At 40.7% G+C, this 15,666-nt stretch overlaps 1 protein-coding gene across 3 annotated transcripts in view; it reads left to right on the forward strand.

Moving 5' to 3' along the window:
* The window catches only part of WDR27 (WD repeat domain 27), a 71,834-nt gene that overhangs the window by 22,305 nt on the left and 33,863 nt on the right, over positions 1-15,666 (forward strand). For 2 of the 3 annotated variants that reach the window (XM_083434081.1, XM_083434082.1), the window contains exons 22-24: positions 213-334; positions 8,681-8,778; positions 11,705-11,807. In XM_083434081.1, coding sequence (XP_083290207.1) covers positions 213-334; positions 8,681-8,778; positions 11,705-11,807 — 323 coding nt within the window. The remainder of the gene's footprint in view (positions 1-212; positions 335-8,680; positions 8,779-11,704; positions 11,808-15,666) is intronic. The other variant, XM_083434083.1, reaches the window with a different exon arrangement.

Here is a 15,666-nt window from a genome sequence, read left to right on the forward strand (position 1 = left end):
AATCATTAGTGGTATAAATTTGGAAACATGCATTATGATGATGCACCTTTGTCATTGGTGCTATTTCTACCAGTGTGTTGAACAACACTGGCTAGTAAAGTCAGGCAAAACTGCTTAATTTATTTAAATGTAGTGTGCATTTTGCTTGCATATGAAAGAGATGTACATACATATACACAGCTTAACAGAACTTTAACTTACAGAGATAACAGATATTGTACTGGCAGCTGGTAGCAATCGAGCACTAGAAGTCTTTGACCTCAATGTGGGTTGTAGTGCAGCAGTGATAGCGGATGTTCATTCTAGATCAGTTCACCAGATTTGCCAAAACAAGGTAAGCCTAAGATCTCTTAATAATTTTAATTAAAGCTTATATTCTAAATGGCGATGAGCATGAAAGACTCCTGTTCATAATGGCACTCCCTTTCTTGGAAAGATTTAGAATTTTACATGTCTAATAAATTGGATAGGGAAGCATCAAGCTCTACTTCTCAACCCACATCATTCTCTAGCTTGTTGCTACAGTGTTGTTGTTGTTTAGTCGTTTAGTCGTGTCTGACTCTTTGTGACCCTATGGACCAGAGCATGCCAGGCACTCCTGTCTTCCACTGCCTCCTGCAGTTTGGTCAAACTCATGCTGGTAGCTTCGAGAACACTGTCCAACCATCTCGTCCTCTGTCGTCTCCTTCTCCTTGTGCCCTCCATCTTTCCCAACATCAGGGTCTTTTCCAGGGAGTCTTCTCTTCTCATGAGGTGGCCAGAGTATTGGAGCCTCAGCTTCATGATCTGTCCTTCCAGTGAGCACTCAGGGCTGATTTCCTTAAGAATGGATAGGTTTGATTTTCTTGCAGTCCATGGGACTCTCAAGAGTCTCCTCCAGCACCATAATTCAAAAGCATCAATTTTTCGGCGATCAGCTAACTTGCATATTCTATTTGAATATGGGTAGCCAAGCATATAGCGGCATAGTCAGTGTGGTGCTGTATGATTTGGCATCTGCTTTGCCAAATGTTCTGTTGTGCTCTCAGAAACCCAAAAGCCAGAGCCATAAGCAGCATTGCAACATGTTTTACACATATGTTCCAGAACATTAGGAATTAAATAAGGATAGTTTTGAGTGCCTATTGAATGTGGTCCAGATATCCCATTTATGAATGCTCATATTATTGTGTGTGCACGTTGAGGGATACTATGCTGAAAAATTAAGAGTGCAGTTCAAGCTCTGAAAGCCAGCGGTAGGAAGTGAGAGGCCTCAAAACATGGTGTTTCAGGCAGGGCACCATCAGCTTTAGATCTGCTGGATCCAAAGCTCACCAGCTATGCCAGCCTTGGGTTGGCATAGTGAGGCAAATGCCCCCCCCCCCCATTAACTATGCTTGGTGTGAGGTAGCGGGGCTTGGGATACAGTGATATATCTGTTGCTCCACTCTATTTCACTTCACTACTGCACAGCCCTAGTTAGGATTGTTTGGGTAAACCATTTTGGAAATCCCTTTCAGATGTGCCACCACGGGGACTGTTGTGTTCTGCTGTTTACACACATCTGGCACACATATGCTTCACTGGATTTCAGCCACCATCTTCAGTCCCTTGAGATGTAACTCATACCACACCATACTCAGTTGGCATGCTTTACTTCAGTATGCTTCTTACAAGTAACTTGCAAACATTGATTTGTACCCTGATATTTATATTTACTTGGAAGTAAATTTCCGTTAAGCATATTTCTAAATATTTGATGCTTAGATCACAATCTTAGTTAAAAGATTTTTTAAATGCTGGATTGGCATCATTAGAGCTAAAACAACATTGCTATTATAAAAAATGGCCTGTCAGCAGTTCCATTTTAATCCCAATTTTCTTCTTGTATTTATAAAACGAATATAAAAATTCACTCTTGGCTAAAGCTTGGTAGTCAGAAGGGGGAAATGTTCCCAAATTTAATCTAAATAGATTCCACCTTCTAAGTTTCAGTAGCGCAAAACAGTTCCTGTGGTTTCCGATATTTCTTGTTAATCTATAAATCAAGGTTTTAAATGCAGTTTTGAAAGCTAAGTATTCTGTAATCTAGACTTTATTTTTTATTTCAATGACATGAAACTAGATCATTCTCTTAGATGTCTGCTACAAAGATAATTTTAACAGAACAAACTCCATTAAAAAGTTGCATAATCAGTCACATGGAGGAAAGTAAGTCCAAACAGCAGCTTTTTGCTGCTGTTACCACCCATGTCTCCTGCTCCTGTCACATTAGTGGTATGCATGTGAGTATGCAGGTTCAGAACAGTTTGACATGGTGGGTAAAGTTTGGCTTGGCAAGGACATATCGTGGAACCACATCCTGGTTTACATGTGGTATTAGTAGGAAGCGTCTATCCTCATCAATTTGAACTAGTTGTCCTTAGCTTTTCCAGGTTTGGTTGCTTCACTGGTTATGCTTTCTCCACAGTTAAGGAACTGCAAGCTTTTTTAATGTTTGGAGTTCTGTTAATATATGTCCGCTTTCAGGTTATGAACATAGAGGCTGTTCAGCAAGATGACACAGGGAAGGGAGAGGGAGAACTCATTTTTGCAAGGTTTCCAAATATTACATACCATTGAGGAAAGTGTTTGAAGTTGCCCTGAGGGTCACTTCACACTTCACTGTGGCTGTGCCAGATTTCCTGCAGGAAAGTGTGAAAGGAAGATGCACATTTCTTCAACTTGATACTTGTGTACTGATATTTATGTGTCTGCCTTTATGGTTTATGGTTATTTTTTTACAATCTTTCCCAGTCTGCATCTGCATTAGAATTGTTTCTGGAGATTTTAATTGTTGTTGTTGTTTTTCTTTTGTGCTTGCTGCCCTGGGCTCCTTTGGAAGGGTAGGATAGATATTTAATCATAATAAGAGCTAAAAAAAATACTAGGAAATAATGGAATAAATCCAGTACAGCCATAAACATTGTTTACACTCTGAATCAGCACTTCGGGTCCTACTTAATACTAGATATAGGATCGATTGAACTTTTATGCTTGTAGTTCAGTTTGCAATATGCAATGGAATTTGCATGGGGCCATTGGTAATCCTGTGTAAAATGCTCTTGCCATCTCATTAATGATTGCCAGGTTCTGCGATACGTAGAACATAAGTTGTGGTGTTCAATCACTGGAGAGTAAAGTTAATGTCTTACATGACTGCCTAATATATTTGCTTGGGATGTTTTGGACTACAACTCCCATCAGCTCCAGACAGCATGGCCAGTGATAGTATAAGTTGTATTTTAAAACACCTGGACAGCACTAGGTTGGGGAAGGTTGTTCTAGAGAAACAACCCTGTAGGGGAAAGCTTTATAGGAAATAGAATGGTATTGCAAAAGCTATAGCAGCTTGATGAGCTGATTATGTGCAAGATTCTGATATCAGTGTTTAATGAAAGAAATGAAAAGAAAACCTCCCTATTAACACTTATTCAGAAACAATTATGCGCAAAGATGTCTCTGTATAAAAAGTAAACTGACTTTTTATATTGACATGCTATGTCCATAGACCCTGATTTAACCTTGGACTTGAAGTAATTTACAGTCATGGTGGTATTTTTTTTTTCTAAACAAAGGGTTGCTTCTCCACTTCAATCCTGGGCAGATGACACAGAATTCACTGCATTTTCTAATTTGCCAAGTTGTTTCAGCAATATATACAAGAAGTTTCGGGATTACAGACACGTTGTGATATTGTAGTTGTTCCTCATGCCCAGTTTTGTCTTCCTGCTGTGCTTAAGCTCATTGGTTAAGCTACAGACAGCAGTCCGTCCTCAGTTCTGAATGTCTTTTCTTTTGTGGTTTTAAAGCAGTTCCTTAGAATGACTTTAGCATAGGTTTTGTGGTTTTCTGAGAGCCTGGTCTGGTATAACACTTAACTTTACTAAACTTCTGCAGTATTATTTGTAATACATCGATGCTTTGACTTCTTCTGGCTTTTCTTTTTCCTCTGTCAGCAAAGTGACTTCAAGTTATTTAAGTAGAGCACATTTTGAAGCTGTGGACACACATTCATATGGGGAGAGAAATTGGAGCTTGTTTTTATGGAAAATTGAAGATTACAATCCTAAATCAACTTTTGCCGTTTTGTAACATACATTAAAACTTTTAAGTAAAATGCTTAGTGGTAAAACTCTATGGCCACACTCCAGCAAGTCCCTTCAGATGGAAAAGCTTTGGAAAGCTGCTGTTAGAAGAATAAAAAAGATGAAATCCCACCGAAAGCAAAAGTGATATTTCTCTGGATCGTAGCCTATAACAACTACATGTTGATGAGATAGATGAGATGCTGACTTTTACATCATATTAGTATAAGTTAGACAATCTCTTTTATGTAAAATTATCAAATCAGCCTGTAGTTAATAAATCATTCATTTTTAATGTAACATGATGCCCCAATTTTCCTTATATGGTATCATTACGTATAAAATCCATAATTGTTTTGTCGTTGGGCACAAAGGCCATGATCCAGCACAGTTGTAAAGTACACTCTTAAGCTTGTTGTTATTGGTGGGCTTAAACATACTTCAGTCTGTGTTGGACTACGGATACCAACAGAATTTCCTTGTTTCAGTATCTTTCTGGTAGGAAAATATGTGGTGAGGGGACACCTAGCTACTTTAAATGAATTAAAATTTCTAGGGCTTGATGAGCTACACCCAAGGGTACTAAAGGAGCTTGCAGATGTAATCCCAGAGAGTCTGTCTACCATTTTTGAGAACAGGTGATGTCCTTGCAGACTGGAGGTGAGTAAATGTTGTCCCCATCTTAAAAGGGGGGGGGGAGTAGGCCCAAGTAACTACTGACCAGTCAGCTTGATGTCGATACCAGGAATATTCTAGAACAGATAATTAAACAGGCGGTTTGTGAGAACTTAGAAAAGGATGCTTTGATTACTAAGACTCAGCATGGGCTTCTCAAAAACAAGTCATACCAGACAATTCTCTTTCTTTAAAAAAATAGAATTACAAGCTTGGTGGATCAGGGGAATGCTGTGGACGTAGTATACTTTGATTTCAGTTTGGCTTTTGACAAAGTCCTCCATGATTTTCTTATGGAGTAGTTGGTAAAATATGGGCTGGAAGAGGTAACTGTTACATGGATTTGTAGCTGGTTGACTGACCAAACCCAAAGTGCTCACTAATGGTTCCTTATCATCTTGGAAGAAAGTGACAAGTGGGGTGCTGCAGGGATTTGTCCTGGGCCAACAACTTGGAAGAAAGAATTGAGGGGTGCTCATCCACTTTGCAGATGACACCAAACTAGGAGGTCGCAAATGCTGCAGAAGACAGAATGTCTAAAGGGCAGTCACGTGTTAGATGGAGCAAGCTTGTTTTCTCTTGCTCTGGTTGTGGACTCTCCTTCCTTGGAGGTTTTAAAGCAGAACTTGGATGGCCATCGGTTATGGATGCTTTAGCTAAGATTCCTGTGTTATAGGGCGTTCCTTCCAACTCTGCAATTCTATGATTCTATAATCCTCCAATGCTGCTTATGTATATATGGCTCACAGCTAACAGCTTGCACAATACTATTCAATGTCTCTGAGGCTGAACAGGAATATAAATCTAGGTTTCCCAGTTCAAAGCCCAACATTAGCCAAGGAATCACACTGTCTCTTAAATTAAAGTAACTATCATAAATATAATTGCTGGTTCTTCCTTACCAGTCACTTAGAGGTAGTCATTTCTTCATTCTACATCAGACAGAGAGAAGGGAAGAACACCCTCCTCCTGTCTGTGTTGAGACCAGCTGCCTTTGAGTCTACCTTAACTGTCATTTAGTTGCAACCATTCCATCAGGCTACATGAACTGTTAACTTCCCAGTTGCTCATTACAGAAACTATAACATTAAGAATTGGTACCTAAGTTTACTTTTTTCCTCTTCCCTACTCGTCCCCTTCTCTCTTTTGCATTGTGTCTTTTAGATTGGAAATATGAGAGCGGGAAATATGAGAGCGGGAAGTGCCTTGTTTTTAATAGTTACGTAAGCCACTCTAAGAGCCTTTTTGGCTGAACAACAGGATAAGAATGCTCTAAATAAATAAAAAAATGTAACTAAATATTAGCAATTGCCACAAACTATTTGAGGTTGTTTGTCTGAAGTTGTGCTTGCTGATGCATATTTGATTTGTAACTTCATTCTAAAAATGTGCATATACCTTTAGCAGGAAATGGTAGTATAGTTTTAGTTCTCATGTTAAAACTAAGGACTAAACTGTGTCGATTGTAACTATGTTAGAGACATGCCTTTAACTATGTTAAAGGTAAAGGTACCCCTGCCCGTACGGGCCAGTCTTGACAGACTCTAGGGTTGTGCGCCCATCTCACTTAAGAGGCCGGGGGCCAGCGCTGTCCAGAGACACTTCTGGGTCACGTGGCCAGCGTGACAAAGCCGCATCTAGCGAGCCAGCACAGCACACGGAAACGCCGTTTACCTTCCCGCCAGTAAGCGGTCCCTATTTATCTACTTGCACCCGGAGGTGCTTTCGAACTGCTAGGTTGGCAGGCGCTGGGACCGAGCAACGGGAGTGCACCCCGCCGCGGGGATTCGAACCGCCGACCTTTCGATCGGCAAGCCCTAGGCGCTGAGGCTTTTACCCACAGCGCCACCCGCGTCCCCCTTAACTATGTTAGGGACATGCATTTGACTCTTATCCATGTTAAGCATAGAATCTTCTGCAGAAAAATAACAAAGAGCTTTTATTGTCCTAGCTGTGACTTTCATGCTAAGTATTGTCTTATGCACCAAAATGCATATGGCTGGAATATGGATTCAGCAGTAGATTTGAGTGTCAGATAATATCTAATGCACAGGTAGTTAACCTTTTTATACCTACCGCCCACTAATGCATCTTTCTTGATGTTAAAATTTCCTTACTGCCCACCAGTGCTCGATGGAAGGAGGATTCAGCTTGTGCCGTAGAACCCCCTACTGCCTACCTAGAATCCTGTAACGCCCACTAGTGGGCAGTAGGGACCAGGCTGACAACCCATGATCTAATGCATGCCAAAGAATTGAGACACCAGTTTGCCATCTTGGAATAATTATGCACAGAGTAAGATATGCTATCTTATCTATCCTTCCACTGATGTATGATAAAAGTGCAGGATATTATTTATGCAGAGATAACTTTGTCTGCTGCTGAAACCAAACATCATCCAGTAAAGAGCCTTACAATTACTTCGAAATAACATTGATTCCAAAGCTGTTGAAGATGCAGCTGCCATTGTGATGAATATACCTTTCAGATGGTTAATAGAGCAACAATGCCTGGTGAAAGAGGACAGCTTCTTTCACTACAGGGATCTGAAACACATATACCCATCTCGGTTTTATGAAGAGAATCTTGGAGGTTGCTTTTCATGATTGTTTTTGACACAGAAAAGGTTCATGGAGAGGTGTAGCCTTGCAAATCTGTGTTTTAGTTGTGATCCCGGCATTGCAGGGAGTTGCATTAGATGACCCTTGGAGTTCCTTCAAACTCTGCAGTTCTATGATTCTTTGAAATCTGGAGCTAATTTGGGGCAGTAACATTTAATAACAGCACTTTGAGAGCCAGTGTGGTGTAATGGTTAAGAGCGGTAGACTCGTAATCTGGGGAACTGGGTTTGCGTCTCCGCTCCTCCACCTGCAGCTGCTGGGTGACCTTGAGCCAGTCACACTTCTGTGAAGTCTCTCAGCCCCACTCACCTCACAGAGTGTTTGTTGTGGGGGAGGAAGGGAAAGGAAAATGTTAGCTGCTTTGAGACTCCTTCGGGTAGTGATAAAGCAGGATATCAAATCCAAACTCTTCTTCTTCTTCTAGACCTTTCCATGACATTTACTATATGGTTTATATGGTTTTATGTTTTGTTGTTGTAAGCTGCTTTGTTTTTTGTGAGGAGCAGTATACATTTTTTTGTTAATAAATAACTGGCCAATTTCACTTAAGGAACATCTTTGTTTTTCTGGTATTGGAGAGGGGAAATTTGGGGACCATTTTCTTTCACAATCCCACAGCAGAACTCCGTCTGGAAGAGCCACTGGAATTCTGATACTTTAATGTTTAAGCGATGACTAGGACTTAACCTCATTGTACACAATGAGACTTAATTCTGAGTAGACACAAATAGAATTGCACTGTAAATGAGATCAATAGGAATTCAGAGAATATTTGTATGAAATGGCTATAAACTATTAATGGCTAGGGCTTACAGTTACTTCTTTGTAAGAAAATACAACATTGGTAATACCGGATCTTATTTCTTCTAATATTTATATGACCTTTACCAGGAAGGAAAATATCCCTTTGTCAATGCCAACTATTGGAAGACATCTCAATTCTCATTGCCAATACTTTCCACATTTGGTATACTGGGAATAACCTCTTAGTTTCTTCCTAATAATTTTCCTACCTACACTTTACTTCAGCATTGTCTGTGTTTTAACTCCTGTTAATGTGAATGAATTTGTTTATTTTGCTTGTGACATAATACCTCTGATTTGGTGATTCAAGCAACTAGCCTTCTCAGAAGTTGTTGCTGCAGTAATTGAAAGCTGTTTCAAACAAGTGAAATTGTTCAGCCTTTGCTAAGATGCCTATACAATTTTTAGTGCAATTTCCTTGATGGTTATTCTCTCTTGCGTAGGATTCAGCAATTTTAAACTAATGTTTTGCAGGGATCAGCTTTTAGCAGTCAGCCATATGAAGCTTACAATCTTTTCTTAACAACAGCCATTGGTGATGGCATCAAGCTCTGGGATTTGAGAACACTGAGGTAACAACAGTTTATTTGAGCCTGTGCGCAAATGCTAACTGTGACAAAGGTGGTTGGATTGTCACTAGGCACTATGAATCTAGGATGATCTCTGTTTTTGTGAACAGCAAAGCCCATTTCCCCCCTCATGTTCAATTTATATGTTTCTTTTTCTATCATGTTTATGTGAATTCTTTTTAACATTTATGTGTTTGCATGTGCCTAGATATGTACTGATGATTCTGCAAATTTATGTTTTGTATAGAATAACAGTTACAGTCCAAAGCACCAGTAGACGCTGTAATATATAGAATCAGATTCTATTTTTACTCTAAACCATCCTATTCTGACCTGAAGCCTTCCAGATGTTTGGGACTACAGCTTCCATCTGTCCTGACCATTGACCATGCTGGCTGGAGCTAATGGAGTCCAAAACATCTAGAAGATGCCAGATTGAGGAAGGCTGCTGGGCAGAGCAATCCCAACCAGTCAATTATGCCAGAAGGCAGATGTGCTAGTATATGATCTTTGTAAATTTAAACTGCATCCTAATGGCTCCTCACCATCTGGGAGAGATTAGCTTGTGGCATATCCTGCTACCCCACACGCCTGGTTGAATTGACCTTCAGCTGGTGTAAGTGGCTTACCCTGGTATATCTACTTACACTGGCTGAGAGAAAACCTTCTTGCCATAAGGTAAGAAGGCAAAAGTTACGCCAGTGTAAAGGGCAAACACAGTGCTTGTTAAGAGTGGGAAATGAGAGTGTCACAGCCAGGGAGAGTTACGCTGCATCCTAACTCCATTCATTGGTCCCAACCACAGAGTTTGGTGTACACCATCAAAACTGCAAGTATAGCTAACATTTAAGCCACGAGAGTCAGTGGAAGGGCAGAAAATGCAGATTTACACTCCTCCTCCCCCAGCCCCTTCCCCAGCCAGGAGCAGTTAAGATACAGCTTATTTTTCGCTCTATAAGACGGACCCGACCATAAGACGCACCTAGCTTTAGAGGAGGAGAACAAGAAAAAAAATGTTCTCTCCCTCTCTGCGCAGCGCCTCTCCAGCAAAGCGGGAGGAGAAACGGAAGGGGCTCCGTTTCTCCTCCCGCTTCGCTGAAGGGGCGTTGCACAGCTCTCCCTCTCTGCACAGCGCCCCTTCAGCGAAGCGGCAGGAGAAACGGAGCCCCGTCCATTTCTCCTCCCGCTTTGCTGAAGGGGCGCTGCGCAGCTCTCCCTCTCTGCACAGTGCCTCTCCAGCAAAGCAGGAGGAGAAATGGAAGGGGCTCCGTTTCTCCTGCCGCTTCACTGAAGGGACGCTGCACAGCTTTCCCTCTCTGCACAGCGCCTCTCCAGCGAAGTGAAGTCAGAACAGCAAGAGGGATCGCTGCACAGCGAAAGCAGCGATCCCTCTTTCTGTTCTGGCTTCTGGGATAGCCGTGCCAAGCTTCTTCAGGGTAGGAGGAGCGTTCCTCCCGTTGCCCTGAAGAGGCTACACATGGCTATCCCTGAAGCCAGGAGAGCAAGAGAGATTGGTGCGCACCGATCCCTCTTGCTCTCCTGGCTTCAGCGATAGCTGCGCAGCCTGCATTCGCTCCATAAGACGCACACACATTTCCCCTTTTTAGGAGGGCAAAAGTGCGTCTTATAGAGCGAAAAATACGGTAATTTATACAAGAGGTGTTGGTGTGTATATTACATTTCTTCAACATTTTAGAATATCAATCTTCCAGTTGTAAATAGCCCTGTGGTTTATGCAGTGGGTGATATATAAATAACTTAAATAAGTAAATAAACCTGCCTCTTGGTAGATTAGGACTGCTCTGTCCAAATGCAGGAACATTTTTAATACAGATGCACTTAACCAGGGAGATGGCTTAAGTCACATTTTAAAATCTATGTACATTTAAGAGCGCACATGGCGGTGAATCCTATTCTAAAGCAACGGAACTTTGGAATTAAGTAATGAAACACACCCTTTTAATCTTGAAAACCTTTTTCATCTTATCTGACTTGAAAAGCATTTCATATACAGATTAGAGCAGAAGAACAGAAAAAAACATATATGGGGAAAACGGTGTTTATTATTGAATTGTAGAGGATGTAGAAGTGAAGTGTGTTTGAAAAACTGCTTTGGAAGAATGTGGCGGCCAGCTTAATATCAGTTGATTTTTGGGTTATTGTTTTATAATTTAATCTTATCTTTTTTTAGAGAGTTTGTAAGAATGTGCCAAAATATAAAGGTTTATTACCCCTACCAAATGTCAAAAAGTAATAAAATGAGATACTTTGGGGGTTGGACTCTGTTACATCCTTATGTTTTTGTAATCAACTGGTCTAACTACAATTCATGAAAAATGAAAAATTGGAAAGTTTTTCACAGGTCACTTATCTGCTGCCTCCTTTTCAAACATTAATTTAAGTAAAGCAGTTGAATGGTAAAATAGTTAAAAGTAAAATCTGGGTAAGCAGTTTAACTGTATTGTAGCTAATGGCCTTGCTGTATGATGTGTTATTAATGTTGTCAGGTCTTTTTTATAAGAGTCTTTCTTTCCACTCCTGTTTTTTGTTTTCTCCTCCCTTATTTCTGTTTCCACACTGTTTCTTTCAGCGGCATTAGTTGATTTGATGTGATGTCATGATGAGATTGTGTTAGTTGGTGGGTTATATCCCCAGCTGTCATTGACTTAGTGGGCTTAATATCCACTGTATGCTTAGAGGGCTTGTAGAGACTTTAGACCCTGAATTATAATTCTATAAATTCTGTGGGCCTTCAGTGTGAAAATACTAATTTCCACTAGCCCATCTTTTAGTGTACACCATGGACTGTTGAATGAAATATTCAGAGGTTGTGAACCTTCTTCTAATGCATGATTAAACATGGAAGCAATTTGTTTATTTTTTAAAAAAGAAGTAGTGCTTTATTTATTTAATTAAACCCTTTCTGAAGGTGTGAACGTCATTACCAAGGTCATAGTAGCCGCTGTCGCCCTTGTGGAATCGCTGTTTCTCCTTGTGGACAATTCATTGCCTGTGGATCTGAAGATAAATGTGTATGTATTAGTAGTTTATTTCTAGTGTATATATGCTATTGTAAATACAGAAAGTTTTGTGATCTCTTATAGCTTTTTGAACTTACAGGAATTTGGAATTGTTGACCTTTTAATTGATTCTTTTTTTTTTTTACCTGAACTAAATTCAAGAATTCCATCACATCTGTGTGTTTATTTGGATTTTGGAACTTGTTGCATATTTCATAAGTTAGCTATGCTATTTTATTATTTCATGGAGAGGATGCATCTGTTTATATGAAACTACACCTATGTCTGGTAAATCCAGGTGTGAGTCTGGGGAGTAGGTAGAAAGGTGAAGACCAGGACTAAGGAAAATTGAAATTTGAACACTGTGAAAACATAGGCTGCCACTTCAGCTTTCCATCCAGGGAATGGGAAAGGAATTTTAAAGCAAGTTTTGAAAGCTTTTTCCTAATATATGCAAGACTATAGTGTAAAAAATAAAATGGAAAATGGCACATTAAAAGATAAGATGCTGTGGCTTAGGCTGTGCATGTTCTTGAAGAGTAATTACATGAGCTCTGAAGTATGGGAAGGGGTTGGGATACCGTTATGAGGAAACTGAGCCAGGCCCAAATTGGCAAGATACCTATTTTAGTATTTACCGTATTTTTTGCTCCATAAGACGCACTTTTTTCCTCCTAAAAAGTAAGGGGAAATGTCTGTGCGTCTTATGGAGCGAATGTGTAGTCGATCACTGGCTCCCTTTCTGGCCCCGCCTCCTTGCCCAGGCCTCCATTGTTGGATGTTCTGCGGACGGAGGCTGTTTGTTTCCCCAGTGACATGTGACTGGCTGATTAGATTATCTGTCTGGAAACTGTAGAAATGGCTCCTTTTCCTTTCCTAAAGAAGCTGCAGAACTGTGAGTTGAACCCCATAAAAACAGGATTTTTTCCCTTTGCAAAGTAAGCTCAACAGCTTTGAGCTGATCCTCAAAAGAAGGGGCTTTTCCCCTTTAAGGAAGAAGCTGCACAACTTTGAGCTGATCCTCAAAAGAAGGGGTTTTTCTCCTTTGCAAAAGAAGCTGCAAAACTGTGAGCTGATCCCCCCAAAACAGGGCTTTTCCCCTTTCCTCCTCTAAAAATTAGGTGCGTCTTATGGTCTGGTGCGTCTTATGGAGCGAAAAATACGGTATGTAATTAGGAGGAATGTTCTGTGGTTTTCCTCGGTATATTTGGGGAACAATAATGCAATTGAGGATGCTCCTCAAGGTGGTGATGGCTGATAATTCACTTCTACCTCTTTTAGGCTGGAGCATGCCCTACATCCTGAGCTTTGCCTCTTGTAATTACGGTTTGCCAACCCAGATTAAGTGGGAATAGCCTCCACCCAATATGGATTTTATTAAGTGATTCTGTGCAGAAGGGTCTCGCTCCCATCTCCCCATCAGTTCTGTTGGCCAACAGTGATATTATTCTTGACTCTAAATAGTGGAATCCAGAAACAAATCTGTTATATAAGCTTCCTCTTTCCTGTTAAGCTTGCAACGATTGTTTTTGTGACATACGCAGTTCCATTTAGAGAGTTTAGTGCTTCACCTCTTCTTTTAAAGAAACGTGTAATGAATAAGAAGCCAAAAGAAGCAATAAAAGTAGGATTATTAATCATAAACTGCCTTCCACAAGTGTTGGATGGGGAAGAATATGTGTTTGCTGCGCTGCTTAAAAACAAAATGGAAACCATATTCCCTCTTGATTCTGGGACAGGTTACTGTAAACAAGAGTTTCTGGTGCTTTGCCTCCTGTTTCCTCCTTGTAAAAATAGGTTGGGGAGCTATGAACTAAGAGTTCTTCATTCTCCAAACCATTCCTGAGGAAGCCTCACCGCTCTACCACCCATTCACTTTGGGAGGCTACAGGGGGCTGCAGCCAAGAAGAGGGGTGTAAAAGTGCTGTTCTATTTGCAGTTTGTTGAATCCAGGATAGTATTTTAATTTTAGTGTTGTAGCCTTAGCTCTATGAATGTTGTGAATTATAAAAGTACCTTTGAAGAATTCAGGAAAATAAGTGTTTCATGGGGAGAAGGGTTGGAGAATAAAATTACAGCAGAATCCTAACCATGCCTACACAGAAGTAAGCCCTACTGAATTCAATGGGGCTGACTCCCAAGATAAGTGTAGTTAGAACTGCCACCTCAGTTACTAGTTGGTTAATTAGATGCCACCTTTCTCTAAGGTGAAAGTATACATAGGATTCCCAGGTGGTCTCCCATCTGGGCACTGACCAAACTCAGACCTATTTAACTTCACCATGGTAGTTATTATTATTATTATTATTTATTTCATTTATAAATTGCTTCCTGAAGTGATTTACTGTTGTCTCATGTGCCTTCAGACCATACTCTAGGAGTTAAGTTGACGGAGTGCTTGTGTCTGGTTCCAAAATTTACACACACTTAAATAATCGATAGGAGCATTCTGGATGACCTTCACCTTGCCCTGGGACCTGAGAGGTCATCCATGACAAGCATAGTGATGTTAAATTCTCGAGAATATTCTCACCTCACGCAGACTGTTAATATCCTATTTTTTTGGCCAGAGGAATGAGAATTATTAATATTACAGAGAATAAAAGTAATGCTTAGAAGAAGCCAAAAAGAATAAATATGTCCAGCATGAAGTGCAAATGTTTATCATGAACACTGAAAACTGGGATATGAACGTATACTCCTAAAAGTATGCCTTGTTTCTTGATTATTTCATTGGAGGTTTAGGCCAGAATAGTATGTGATAACTATGGCTTCAAATACTGGTTGTCACCAAACACCTGTAAAAAGGGGACTTAGGGGTGATTTCAAGTGGGAAAATGGCAAGCCAAGGAGTGCTGAACCTTTTCTTTGCTTGCTGCTTTTCCTCTGGCAGTGTCATGGTGGCCCCTGAATTCCGTGAGGACCCTGCCCTTCCAGTGACCCAAGATTTGGGTGAGCAAGCCTTTGGGAATGACCCCCCCCCAGGTTGGCTTCTAGGAGATGCCCTGGGAGAACCTTCAGGGTAGGTTCTTGACCCACCCCTGGCAGATGAGTCCCCAGTCAAGTCAAGGGAAGGTTGAGTCACCCCCTTCCAATCCTCAATAGAAATGGTGCTAGGAGGTCGAAGCCCAGGCAGCTGTTGGTCAACAGAGTGCAAACCTGAGAGTCTAGTGTCACTGCTTGACTTGAGAAAAGGATTTCTTGAGAGTAATGGCATTCCTCAGTAGAAAGGGCTTTTAGAACAGAATTGAGTATGTGCATCTGGTGTTGGTTATGTAATATTCCTTCAGCTCTTGCTCCTGGAATCTTCTGACTGTCTTCTGCTGCCACCCTCTAAATCTTGTGCTTGACCTCTGCTTTATACTGCTTGGTGCTATCATGTTTTGGACCTGAGTCTGCAACGGACTCTGTTGTGTAGTCTTGCCCTACTCCAGCTACACCGGCAGAATTCAGAAAGGCAGCCTGTTTCCCCTGCTACTTTGACAACCTTCTGTTTTCCAATTGAAATCACACATATACACATGATTTACATTAGTTTGGCAGGAACCACTGTTTGAAGAACTGCCACTGTAATGCAGTTAGGATTGGAGATGGCATAATCCTTAACCATTGTTAAGGCCAGGGTTGAGAATTGATTCCATGAAGATAGGTGGCATGTGATTCCATAACCTGCTTCTGATCCCTTAACCATGATGTAAGCATTGGGGTGCTGCATTCTGTTGGTAGGCCAATAGAATTATTAAACAAAATTCCATGTTTGTTGTCTGAGATTCATCTGACTGGGTTGAAGTTGCCATTTAGTTCCTTCTAAAGTGACATGTTTTTGTATTGCACAAGTAAAACATTTAAGAAAGTGCTTCAATAACATTGA

Source organism: Podarcis tiliguerta (genome assembly GCF_965153285.1).
Source record: "Podarcis tiliguerta genome assembly, chromosome: 3".
Taxonomy (NCBI): Eukaryota; Metazoa; Chordata; class Lepidosauria; order Squamata; family Lacertidae; genus Podarcis; species Podarcis tiliguerta.